Source organism: Musa acuminata, chromosome BXJ1-7, assembly GCF_036884655.1.
Source record: "Musa acuminata AAA Group cultivar baxijiao chromosome BXJ1-7, Cavendish_Baxijiao_AAA, whole genome shotgun sequence".
Lineage (NCBI taxonomy): Eukaryota > Viridiplantae > Streptophyta > Magnoliopsida > Zingiberales > Musaceae > Musa > Musa acuminata.
Window position 1 is genome coordinate 42,610,329 of NC_088333.1, and position 13,356 is coordinate 42,623,684.

The 13,356-nt window shown below is 45.0% G+C and overlaps 2 protein-coding genes and 1 pseudogene across 2 annotated transcripts; 1 reads left to right on the forward strand and 2 right to left on the reverse strand.

The window, feature by feature from the left end:
* The first annotated feature begins 3,649 nt into the window (after window positions 1–3,649).
* On the forward strand, window positions 3,650–7,043 carry LOC103992834 (calcium-transporting ATPase 7, plasma membrane-type). The gene has a single exon (XM_018829452.2). It carries the CDS (start codon window positions 3,856–3,858, stop codon window positions 6,928–6,930), a length of 3,075 nt encoding a protein of 1,024 aa, XP_018684997.2. The 5' UTR covers window positions 3,650–3,855; the 3' UTR covers window positions 6,931–7,043.
* Window positions 7,044–8,211: 1,168 nt separating this feature from the next.
* Window positions 8,212–10,024, reverse strand: LOC135679556 (acireductone dioxygenase 2-like). The gene is made up of 7 exons (XM_065193431.1): window positions 9,872–10,024; window positions 9,611–9,722; window positions 9,412–9,506; window positions 9,194–9,308; window positions 8,985–9,109; window positions 8,556–8,623; window positions 8,212–8,485 (listed from the first exon to the last, which is right to left on the reverse strand). The coding sequence occupies exons 1-7, from the start codon at window positions 9,887–9,889 to the stop codon at window positions 8,422–8,424; spliced, it is 597 nt and encodes a 198-aa protein (XP_065049503.1). The 5' UTR covers window positions 9,890–10,024; the 3' UTR covers window positions 8,212–8,421.
* An 820-nt stretch (window positions 10,025–10,844) lies between these two features.
* Window positions 10,845–12,486, reverse strand: LOC103993027 (probable UDP-glucosyl transferase 73B6; annotated as a pseudogene).
* Window positions 12,487–13,356: the final 870 nt, after the last annotated feature.

Sequence of the window (13,356 nt, forward strand, 5' to 3'; positions counted from 1 at the left end):
AAAAGCGACATATATATGATTTAATAATATTTTATTCTTCAAGATTAAGGAAATTCTATCTCAATGCAATAGCTTATGTTCATGAAGCACATCTAGGATGAGTTGAGTCTATGGTGCTCACGATCGAGCAAGGATATGTCATGCATATGGTTGAACAAAGATGTCTAACTAATTCTTCGATATGTCCATCAATTTTTCAACATATCAATCAATCTTATAATGCATTGATCAATTCTTGAACTTGAAATATGATCCTCATGCTCGATCTTTCGGCACGATGTCTAATCTTATAGTTCGTAATCCTTTGGCTCGATAATTGATCCCTCATGATTCATATCCTTAATCGAAAATATTTAATCTGAGTAGCATATAAAACAAGTATATAGAGAATGCACATTTATTCGGTCCAAGAATCATAATCTTTTCTTGATCTTGAAGCTTTATTCTTCGAGATCAAGGAAATTCTATCTTAATGCAATATCCTTCGCTTGTGTAGGTGAAGTACCTCTAGAATAACTTGAGCCTATGGCGCTCGCGGAGGAGCAAGAATGTATCGTGTTTGTGGTTGAGAAAAGATGCCAACTAATTCTTCGAGATGTCAATTAATTTTTCAACATATCGATTAATCCTATAATACATCGATCAATTTTTGAACTTGAAATATGATCCTCAAACTTAATCCTTAGACTTAATATCTAATCTTATAGCTCCATATATAATCCTTTGGCTCGACAATTGATCCTTTGACATATCCTTAATCAAAATATCTCCTATAATCCTTTGGCTCGACAATTGTACTTTTCTACTTCGTGTAATTAAGTCTTTAGGAAAGATATTTCTCAAACGTGTGAAATCATACTTGCGGCATTGCAGTTGTTGATCTCTAGAGCATTTCTCGGAAAGCGATGGCACCTCTTTCTCTTCTTCCTGTTGTTCTTCATGACATCCGACTTCCTGCACCTCACTTACATGCAATATAGATACCCTATATATGGAAGTTCACAGGCTTTTTGCAATTATCTCTTAGAAAACATATGTAAAAAAGCTTGCGTTGAATGATTCGATAAAGCTAATGTGGATTCAGAATGCTGAGAGATGGCTGCTATATAATTTCTTTGATCTGAGTCACACCAAGCAAACAAGGAAACCCACATGGTAGATTGTATTGACTCTTCCCATGCTCTTGGGGTTTGTAAGCAAGCTTAAGCTTTTATATCCCACGGAGCAGTTCTTCTGATATCATGATGCACAACAGTTGAGAGCTCAAAACCTTCCACGCATGCCATGACAGACGACTGAACTGTGTTGCAGGAAACAGCCTAAAAGTAATGAACGCAATTGAAGTTGCTCGGTGACCGAGAAGACTTCCAAGTTATATCTTCTGCCAACCTCCACCTTCTCTAACCAAAGCAGTAGACTAACTATAATGAAGGGGAGGAGAACTCAACCTTAGTGGGGTGAGTTTGTCTCGTATGGGAAGCGAACATGGCCCAATCGACGATCGTGAAGTTTCTTCTTCCGTTGAGAGAAGTTAATATTATTATTATTGAGGTTTATAAATTTTTATTTTTTTCATTTATTATTCGATCTGTATGTTTATGATTATATTATAATTATACGAGAAGACACAACGAAAACATGAAGGTGATAACGAGACTCACAAAATCGACGATTGTGATACACGAAGATGTGTCGAGATAACGACAGAACTAATCTTGAAAATTCTTTCTCAACTTATCGGAAAGGATCTCCTTGTGGTCCAACAATTGCAATTTTGTTTTGTATGATTAAAATTGAGAAATCAATTTTCAAGCAAACTTCACTTCACAATAAAATTCTGAAGGTAGATGTTTGACTTCTTCTTGAAAGTGATATTAAAGTGCTCATGTATTTGATGTTTTTTTTTTGTTGATGTTTCTTACCTCTATCTTTACATGATAGTTTCAACTCTTACGACATGATACTAAAGTTTTTCATCGGTATGAGAGAAATCATTAAACTCATGATTCACATGAGTCAACAACTTGAGAGAAAAATTCATCATCGAAGTTTAGTTGAGTTGAAGCAAGAGTTAATTTTGACACAACATGATCCCTCCTAATTGAGAGAGAGAGAGATTCCTTGGAAAACATGTAACTATCGAGTTGACGCAATAGTTAATTTTGAGATAATTACATAAAATTATTAGCTATTATTTGATCGTGAAAACGTGCACCGAGTCATTCGACGTTGTAGTTATGATGTAAAGGCTTACATCGACATTGAAAAGTTCTTACCATCATTCGAGATCGAATGTTCTCTTTTACTAGCATCAAGTCAACATCGGATACTCATTTGATCTGATATAAGATAAGATTTCTTCAATTATACGAGGAAATCTCTTTATTCTATTGAGAAAAATGAGAAAAATCCTTCTTCCTAATATGTATAAACAGGAGAGGGAACATGTTAATGTATTCAAATTACTTCAGAAAAATGAAATTTCGCTTTTGCCTTTAGCCAGCAACCAACGTCGTTGTATAAATAGGAGAGGAAACATGTCAATGTATTCAAGTTACTTCACTTCTTTAATAATTATTCTTATCTTCTATTATTTCTATCATGACCAATGTGTCTTTATCTTCTATTATTTTTATCATGACCAACGTGTAGGATTAATAAGATGTAGGTGGCAAAAATATTATAACTCTTAAAAAATATATGAGAAATAACATAAAAGTTCAGATTTCAAACTCATAAATAAGGATAAGTTAGTCTATATTATATTTTAAAATATTATTATTATTTATATATGATTATAATACTTTAATATAGGATTATATTATTTTTTGAATGTACAAAAAAAAACATTATAACCCTATCAAAAGACATCATAACTCAGATCGATTTCATGAATTTTTTTTACTTTATTAGGGATATTTTAGAGATATAAAAATTAAGATATTAGTGAAAAAGATATAAAAATTCGCTCATCTTTTTTTTTATGAACCTTTTATTATTTCTGTTAAGAATAAAATAAAAAAATATTATCTATATGTTTGATATGATGCTCCCTATTTATATATGTTAGAAGGAATAATTTTTTTTTGACGGAACTATGATATTTCCTCGTGTAATTAGAAAAAATCTTAGTTGATCTCCAACTCACGCAACCTTTCAGAGAACCTTTGTGGAACGCACCTGGCACCGCCTCAGTCGCCCTCGCTGTCGCGGCTGATGCCGGTGAGTTACTTGCTGCGGAAGCTGTTCGGGGACGAAGGAACCAGAGAAAGAGGCTGATGATGGTCAAACGCGAAAAGATCCGCGTCCGTAAAGTGAACACCGAGTTGACCATAATATAGAATGATAAGAGACGATTCATTTAGTACACGATGACACACGTGGAGCCAATAGAATAATGGAATAAAGGTGTGCTTTCCCTGCAGAAGACAACGAAGCGTCGTCGGTTCATATGATCCAAAGCCGTTTAAATGCCCAAGTAAATGCTTGCAAATGGAAATAGAGGAGGAGGCTTCTCCGCAAGTTCCTGTCGTTTGCTTAGCTGGGATAGCTTCGCCAAAAGGATCGGAACAACACTGTCATCGACACTGAGGCCGACCCACATCTCGGTCAAATTGGATCGCAGGGGCCGGTATAGTGGGCCGCGTTACTGTACGGGCGCGGCTTCACGCCTCTTCCACCTTCCCTCCTATCCGCGGCCGGCAACCGTCCCTGAACCTTCCGTCCCCCTTCCTCTCAGCTCCTCTAATCCTTGGCCATATAAGCACCGTGAAGTCGGAGGGAGCATGTTCATCTCAGCTTTCTCGTCCCGTTGGATTTGGTAGCATTCGTTGCTTTGAGCCTCTGTTTTAGCCAATGGATTGCACTACGTTTCTCATCGCTTCCGGTCGCCGCGTGCCCCACAGGCGATGGCGCGTTGCCTTCGCCATGATCTGCTCCTGCCGCGCCATATACTCCCTCGCGAAGAAGCAGTTCGCTAGCGTGCTCCGCAGCCCCTCCTTCGTCGTCCTCGAGGTCAGCGCCGATGATGACGCCGATCACCGATCGAAACCGTCCTTCTCCCACGTCGAGACCGACAGCCTCAAGTCTCTCGTCAAGGAGCGGAGGCTCGAGGACCTGCGCCGCCTCGGCGGGGCCGCCGGTCTCGTCGGTACGCTGGAGTCTGATAAAGAGGCTGGCATTATCGGCAGCGGCAATGACCTCCGAGCCCGGAGGGAGGCCTTCGGCTCCAACAGTTACCCCAGGCCGAAACCCAAGGGATTCTTCCGGTTCCTCTACGAGGCGCTCAACGACTTCTTCCTTCTCATCCTAATGGGCTGCGCCATCGTCTCTCTCGCCTTCGGCATTAAGGAGCACGGAATCAAAGAAGGGTGGTACGATGGCGCCAGTATTTTCCTGGCCATCATCTTGGTCTCCGTCGTCTCCGCGGTTAGCAACTTCCGCCAGACGAAGAGGTTCGACAGATTGTCCGCCGAATGCAACGACATCAACGTCAGCGTCGTCCGCGACGGGCACCGGCAGGACGTCTCCATCTCCGACGTCGTCGTCGGGGACGTCGTCTTCCTGAAGATTGGCGACCAGGTGCCGGCCGACGGAATCTTCCTCCAAGGGCATTCTCTACAGATCGATGAATCGAGCATGACGGGCGAGAGCGATCCCGTCGATATCGACGCCAGTAAGAACCCGTTCCTCACATCCGGTGTCAAGGTCATCGATGGATACGCCTCCATGCTCGTCACCGGGGTCGGCATGGACACGACGTGGGGGGAGATGATGAGCACCATCACCCGAGAGACGTCGGAAGCGACGCCGCTCCAGGAGCGGCTCGACAAACTGACGTCCAGCATCGGGAAGATCGGCATTGTGGTGGCGGTCCTAGTCTTCGCCGTGCTTATGATCCGTCATTTCACTGGGAGCACCAAGGACGAGAACGGACAGCCCAAGTTCGACAAAGACAAGGCGACCGCCTCCAATGTCATCAGCGCCATCGTGAGTATTTTCCAGGATGCAGTCACGATCATCGTGGTGGCGATCCCGGAAGGGCTGCCGTTGGCGGTGACGCTGACGCTGGCTTTCTCGATGAAGAGGATGATGAAGGACAACGCCATGGTTCGGATGCTTTCAGCCTGCGAGACGATGGGCTCGGTGACCACCATTTGCACCGACAAAACAGGAACGCTGACGCTGAATCAAATGAAGGTCACCAAATTTTGGATTGGCAACGAAGAAGGCGGTCCGATGGGCAGCGGCGGCAGCACCCCCTTCGTCGCGCCAAGAGTTCTTTCGTTGCTTCGTCAAGCAGTCGGGCTGAACACTACTGGCAGCGTCTATCGAGCTAACGCAACGGCAGAGCCAGAAATCTCAGGTAGTCCGACCGAGAAGGCTCTTCTTTCTTGGGCAGTCTTGGATCTTGGCATGGACATGGGGGAAATGAGGAGGAAGTGCAGCGTCATTCATGTCGAGGCCTTCAATTCCGAAAAGAAGCGAAGCGGAGTTCTGGTGCAAGAGGAAGGGAGCAGAGCAACGATAACACACTGGAAGGGAGCTGCCGAGATGATCTTGATTCGATGCTCGCACTACTTCGACAGGAACGGGAGCGTCCGAGATATAGATGCTGAGTCGAGGATGAAGTTTGAGGAGGTTATCAGAGGCATGGCTTCCTCTAGTCTCCGGTGCATCGCCTTTGCCTACAAAGACACAGAAGCAGAGGATCATCTCCATGTTGATCAAGAAGAGACTCCGAGGTTAGATGACGACGGGCTCACCTTGCTGGGTTTGGTCGGCCTGAAAGACCCGTGTCGTCCCGAGGTGGAATCAGCGATCGGTGCTTGCAGGCGCGCCGGAGTTGCCGTCAAAATGATCACAGGGGACAACGTGTTCACAGCCAGAGCCATCGCCGTCGAGTGCGGGATAATTGGAGCCGATGACTCTGGTGGATCGGTCGTCGAAGGGCAGGAGTTCAGAAATTATTCGGCAGAGGAGCGAATGGAGAAAGTCGATCAGATCCGAGTCATGGCGAGGTCGTCTCCTTTCGATAAGCTGCTCATGGTGCAGTGCTTGAAGGAAAAGGGCCATGTCGTCGCAGTCACCGGAGACGGGACGAACGACGCACCGGCACTGAAGGAAGCCGACGTGGGGCTGTCAATGGGCGTCCAAGGCACCGAAGTCGCGAAGGAGAGCTCAGACATCGTCATCCTGGACGACAACTTCAGCACGGTGGTCACCGTCATGAGATGGGGAAGGTGCGTCTACAACAACATCCAAAAGTTCTTACAGTTTCAGCTCACGGTAAACATTGCCGCACTGGTCGTCAACTTCGTGTCCGCCATCAGCACCGGCGAAGTTCCACTGACGACCGTGCAACTCCTGTGGGTGAATCTGATCATGGACACCATGGGAGCTCTGGCTTTGGCCACCGACAAACCCACCAAGGAGCTGATGACGAAGCAGCCGGTAGGGCGGACGGAGCCGCTCATCACCAACATCATGTGGAGGAACCTGGCAGCACAGGCCACGTTCCAGATTGCAGTGCTGCTGGTGTTTCACTTCAGAGGGGAGTCCATATTTGGGGTGAGCGAAGAGGTGAACAACACGTTGATCTTCAACACCTTCGTCCTCTGCCAAGTCTTCAATGAATTCAACTCGAGGAAGCTGGAAAAGAAGAACGTGTTTGAGGGGATGCATCAGAACAAGCTCTTCCTGGGGATAGTGGCGGTCACCATAGTCTTGCAAGTCATGATGGTGGAGTTCTTGAGGAAATTTGCAGACACGGTGAGGTTGGATTGGGGACAGTGGGGGATCTGCCTTGGCATTGCGGCTTTCTCATGGCCGATCGGTTGGCTCGTCAAGTGCATCCCGGTTTCTGACACCCCATTTCTGGAGCTGGTCATCCATCACATTAGAGCGAGTAGGATACCTTCATGTCTATAGATTCATGCATGTCTTCTTTCGTTATTTTATTTATTTTATTTTTCCTACATAATGGTTATATTTATCTGTATTCAAATTTGATTCATTTGATTACATTTCACATATTTCATTTATTTATTCTTTTTTCTTTCCAAGTCAAGAAACTTAAAACAAAATTGAAACTTATCATGAAATTAAAGGATCACCTTATTAATTTCACCCAAACATTCATTGTAAATTAAGTCACTTCCTTACCCCAAATCTGATTTTGACTTATTCCTTACCCCAAATTGGACCTTTAAAGAGAAAGGTACAGCCAGCACAAGCACAACAAAAACATACTAAATTAATATTTCTTGTATCTATATTATAATGCTAATCAATTTATATATATAAAAATAGGCTTTCTACAAATGGCTGGTTTCATATTTTATTTGCTAAGAGACTTGTTGTGCTCACGTTACAAGTACCATTACTATAAATTAAATTACTAATCTGTACCACGAGCATGACAAAAATAGGTCCAATTGGGTATTAATTCACAGTATAGTACACTAACACATCAAAATATATTTTGTAAGATCAATTCAATTTGTGGGATATAGAGGCAAAGAATGTAACCATTGGGACAAGTGAATGTGTCTTGTCTCTTTCCATGTTCATAGTACGTTGATTTCTATTTAATATGGTTTAATTTAATATACAATTTTATTAGTCAAACTACTACAATATTATCTGTTTTCATCAGTTAATTAGACATTGATTCCTTCAATTGAATCATAGTATCTTGTCAAATATTGAAGTTAATTCTTTTTTAATGTCACTAAAATAAATTATGACTTGACATGGCTGGGTTAATTGGTCTCTCAACTTCGTTTGATTTAAACCATTGACTAAAATACTTAAGCTAAAATTAATAATAATACACTCATCAAACCTTTATAAGTCAATCTTAATCTTGCCCACTTTCGATGTGGGACTAATCAAGGATGTTCCAATTATAACTCAGATAAGACCCTAGTACAGTACATGTGAGACATACCCCAATAATGGCTCCATGTCGTGACGAGTCATCTGACTTCGTCTACGGGTAGTTTTTTCCTTCTCAAACCCTTTCATCATGCCCAAATGCTAGGTTCTGATACCAAATGTCATTACTGGGTCTGATATGCTAATTGGCCTATCAACTTCGTTTGGTCTAAATCACTGATCAAAATATTTAAGTTGAATTTGATAGTAGTATACTTATCAGATCATTATAAGTTAATCTTAATCTTCCCCTTCGATACGAGACTAATTGGATATTATATAATATTCATAAATATTTATTATTATTCGACGGCTATATTACAATGCTCATATGACATCAATACTTCTTGATATGTATTGACAAGAAAAACAAAGAAATATAGATTAGCAGAGCTGACATCAACTTCAAGAAAATTCATGAAAATGCTTCTTATTCATCATCTACTGCTCGTTATGTGGGTGATAAGTTTAGCTGCATCGCCATTACCGAGCTTCGACGCCAAGCTCATCAGTTTCCTTCCTCAAAAACGTTTCAAAGGTTTCCTTCCTACAAGTATTCAGAAAATATAAGTAAATAAATATTAAAATAAATAAAAAAAATAAATTATTGATGATACCTCGAAGAAAGCTCATCACCGGGTCGATCTGATGATGAATTTACTGGCTTGGTTAAGAATAGATTTGCCTGCAAAGAATATTTTACATCAGAAGTAGCACAGGCGACTCTGACATCAACCTTCGCTCTCTGATCCGTCAGAAATTATATATCTATGCTCTGTTCGAAAGCGAAAGGAATCTATCTACAAAATCAAGACAACATTATCACTGTTCTATTCCAAGTAGTCTTCATTTTTAGGGTACAAAACCAAACATCAGGAAAGGAAGATTCTTTTATACGGTAGCAGAGTGCAGGACATGCTTATGAACAGATCAGGAGGAGGACGCTGTGCTTCTTTGGTTGTTGATCTCGTATCATCCGAAAACAAAATATATACAAGTACGTAAAATCCAAGGAGAGCGAGCGACACATGTTGTATATTATTTACCTTGATGTAGTTGCTTGTGTCCAGCGTAAAACGATGGTAGATTCCAGCAGGTATGACGATCATTCCTCCTTTCTTCAGTGCTATCCGAATCCAGCAGTCATTTTTGTCCCTCACATCATAATACCCTACACCAAAAGAAACCATAAGGTAATAACCATGCGCCAAACTGACGGGAAAGGTAGGACATGAAAGAGGTTGAGTTTCTGTACCACTCCCTTCGAGGCAGTAAGAGGTTTCTTCGTTGGTGTGCCGGTGCTCTTGAAAGTAGCTCTTCAACTTGGCCTCGTAATCTGGCAACCTCTCCGGATGCATATCAACGGTGTACTGTAGAGAATCAACGAGTGAATCACCAGTCTATGCTATCCGCGAAGTGATTCTTCTTGATGAAAGAAGAAAGAGAAAGGGAGAGGGGAAGCTCATCAATTACCACGAAAGAACAGCCTCTGGCTTCCCGGATTTTTTTCAGATCCTCGTCGTTCTCGTGATTCTCGGCATTGAGACGCCAAGTGACGATTCCCAGATCTGTGGAGGGAAGAGTAAGCTGATCGACCTCCTCTAGCAGCAAGTTGGCTGCCTAAGTGTGAATCTGAGATGAAAGTTCATGAAGCTAAAGCGACGATGAGAACCTGCAAGTTTGTCCAAGGACACAAATTTCTTGGGTTCGCAGTGATGGGGAAGCCTCTGGTCTTCCTCACCATCGTCCATAAACCACGCTTGCAGCACCTCCTCCTTGCCATCCTGAAATGAACCCCCACGAATTTGATTCCTTTAATTAGATCAAGCATCACCACAGTGGGGTTTTCATTCTTCCCATCACTTCAAATTACACATGCTTCATTTGCTATGACGATGGTGAAGGGGAAAAAGGACCTCAGAAAATAGATTACCTGAAACAAAGTCTCCATTCCTCTCTCTCTCTCCCTCTGTCTTACCTGAAGGCGTACCTTCGTTGGCTATGACTTTTATAGAGAAAGTAAGTGTATGTAAAACCAATCGGCAAAGAAGAGATGACAAGGAAGGTTGAGTCGCGATCCTCTCTAGTTCATACCCACTGACGGAGGATCACGATGTTTGAGATTCGCGCCGGCAGTGATTAGCCAGCGTGTATGGCGATCAAGAATACAAGTGTCACCATATGTGACGGATCTAAAATGTAGCCTCGGTTGCCGCACGCACGTTGACACCCCAACAAAAGCGTTCACATGTTCCTCGCGTTCCGGTTTAATTACCTACCAACAACGTGCGGCAAATGGTTGACAACGCGAAGAAAACCAAATCGGGCGCATTCTCTTGCACTAATTTGATTGGAGTAATTGGTGGGATTTCGGGGCGATAAATGACTTTATTTTGGTTCTCCGTGTGAACGCGAACCCGACCTCGGTGTCTTGGGTCCCACCAATAATTGAGAACCGAAATGTACCAGCTGGTTTGGCGGCTTTTTGTGGGGTCCTTTTTTGGATTGTATGGATTACGAGCATGCGATTTATTCAGATTATGACCTTTTGATATGGTCACATCTTTTTTGTTCAACATGTACCATTTTTAACATGATTCTGTGAGTCATGGTCAAATCTTTTTTCTTTATTATCTACCCATTTTAGCACCATTCCGTGGATTACAGGCGTTTGGTTCGTCGCCTTTTACTCGAACACAGTGTCTGAGTGCCTCCTCGATTACCCTACTGCCTAGGGTGGGTACGATGCGGACCCCACACATGGCTCAGATAAGTAAATTACTCGTATTTAAAATCGTATACATAGCACATCGTGTGAACGCGCAGCGGATTTTGGTTTATTATGGATGACTCAGTGTGAACGGGAGGCCACAGATGCCGTGTCGGGAACTGATAGTAGTTGACAACGGCAGCATTGAATACTATATAGACAACTAACGGCCAGTCCATGGTTGTCACTTATGACGGTCCGGTGAGATTTCGCTGTCTAAAAGGTTGAAATAAGATTTGGTGTGCACAATGTAATGCTGTCCAATTATCTTCCTTTTTTCTGGAGAAATGTTTTAGATACTAAACACCCATCTTGACATGTGATTAAAATTTTCATCTCAAATGTCCCCAAATCTTGGGCCAAATCCTCGGAGTTGATCCGTGGGATGTTGTGGTATAGGACTGCTAATGGGCTGATGCGGGCGGTTCACGGTAATGCTCGCGACAACGTTGTTCGGCCCGGGCAGGTGTCTTGTATCATGGGATCAATGGAACCAACAGGTCAACTGGATCAATGGGATCAGGGCAGGTGTCAGCATGGGCTTCCCCGCCGTGACCGCCTCCAGAACTGAGTTCCACCCGCGGTGGCTCAGGAACGCCCTCACCGCCCTGTGGCCCAGGATGGCCACCTGCGGCGCAAACCCCCTCACCACCAGGCCTCGCCCGGCCACCCTGTCCTCCCATCCCTCCGGCATCCAATTACTCTCTTCCTCGGAGCCGTCCCCGTCTTTTCTAACTGCCCAAAGGAACGGCTGCCCCGACGCCTCCAGCCCCGCTACCATCTCCCTGAGCTGCGCAGCTGTGAAGTGGCACCAGCTCCCGAAGCAAACGAACAGCACCGACCCTTCCTCCCTCGTGTCCAACCATGCCATGCATCGGTCGCCATCCTCTTTTGCCGCCGTGCCACCACCCCTTTCGACGCCGCCGCATGAGGCAAGCACGACGGGTCCCACGAACCAGGCCTGCCGGGCATCCACCCGACGGTAGTCGTCACAGCACTCCGGCTCGAACCCGTAGAAGGTGTTGACCACCACGCCGTGACAGGTCAGCTGCGCCTCCTTCATCCGGTCCCATGTGTCGCTCATGTGGTTCTGCTCCAACAAGAACTCGGGCAGCTCGGCGCGCGGGATCTCGATGTGCCGGCCCGGCAGATCCGGGACGGCGACGAGCTGACGCTCCTGGATCTCCGAACGGAAACGGAAGAGGTTGTTCATCACGAGCTGGGGAAACACCCCGACGGCATGGAAGGTAACGCGGGGAATGCCGAGGTCGGCGGCGATGGCGGTGGTCCACCAGTAAGGGATGTCGGCGACGATGGCGACGGAGGATCTCGTCGTGAGCGGTCTGGACGAGGTCGACGGCCTTATACACGCGCCAGGACTCGGAGGCAGGGGCGGTGGCGAGGTTCTCGACGCCGTCAGGGAGGCCGACGGAGGGGAACGGAAAGAGGAGGAGCCCGACGGGGCGACCGGCGGCAGCGGAGCGCTCGAGGGTGGGGCGAACGAGGGCGGCGTTGGCGGGGGTGAGCACGAGGGTGGGCTCGACGCCGGGGCGGGCTGCGAAGAGGCAGGCGAGGTCCACCATAGGGATCATGTGGCCCGAGGCAAACAACGGGATAAAGAACACCCGGAAGGGTTTCTTCCTGCCTCCCTCCTCGCTCCATTCGGCTGCTGCCGCGGAGTATGTGGAAGAAGTGACCATTTGTAACACTAGTATGCGCCACTCTTACAGGCTTCAAATCCTCCCATGGTTTTTATAGACCTCTCCTTCCCGCCCTTGCGAACCCATCGGATCACGCACCGGTAAATTTGCCTCACATCGAAGGCAAAATTAATGTTCTTGTCGCTGTTCCCTCGTAACAAGAACTCGCACCGGAACCAACCAACCAATGCCAACGTCGGTGGGTTCGTCTGTCACGTTAATCATCCGTTGGTCTCTCGTGATTATCTCATCTACTACTACCTTTCGTCACACAATATTTTTTCCCTCATCACATTATAGGCTTCGTGTTGGGAAGGACCCGTCTCTCTCTCTCTCTCTCTCTGTGGACGAAAGACTGTTAAACATGTGACCTTCGGCCTTTTCTGAGGTTAGGTGGGGAATTTGCACCGCTCACATTTTATTTGCATAACCTTTGCAGCAGTTAATCACTGTTTCTTTCATTATATATATATATATATATAATAAATAACTATAAGAAAATTACAGCACTCTATCTATAAGAAAAACAATTAGTTCTGTGCTTGGGGAGACCTGTATCAATCGCCTTAGGGTTTCACATTTCAACAAAAATGGAAAGAAGAAAGCAACCCATCGTTTATGGCGGGAAGGAATACTGAGTGATAATGGATAGTCTTCTGGGATGTCCTCCGTGCCCATAGCAGCGGCTTTTCTCCTTCAGCATCATATGGAGTACGAAAAGGAGATATGGCCCGACGCGGACAGAGGAGAGAAGAAAGCCTTCAGGTGTGGCCAAAATATGATAGGAAAGGCCCCCATGAAATGACTACACCCCGTCTTGTTTGCTTCCGCTTCTCCGCTGTCCACCATTATTGCCCACTCTTCTTCTTCTTCTTCTCCTTCAATGTTAGCAACCGGATCAGCTGGTCGACAGGGTTTGTGATTCTGGATTGAGACCTAACGGGCAAG

What these genes read in the sequence shown, in the direction of transcription:
- LOC135679556 (XM_065193431.1), bottom strand. An exon ending in TTACTGCCTCGAAGGGAGTG is followed by an intron (nt 9,110 to 9,193) that starts GTACAGAAACTC and finishes CTTTTGGTGTAG; the next exon opens with GGTATTATGATGTGAGGGAC. An exon ending in ACACAAGCAACTACATCAAG is followed by an intron (nt 8,624 to 8,984) that starts GTAAATAATATA and finishes TATTCTTTGCAG; the next exon opens with GCAAATCTATTCTTAACCAA.
- LOC103992834 (XM_018829452.2), top strand. Translation starts at nt 3,856, where the DNA reads ATGGATTGCACTACGTTTCTCATCGCTTCCGGTCGCCGCGTGCCCCAC.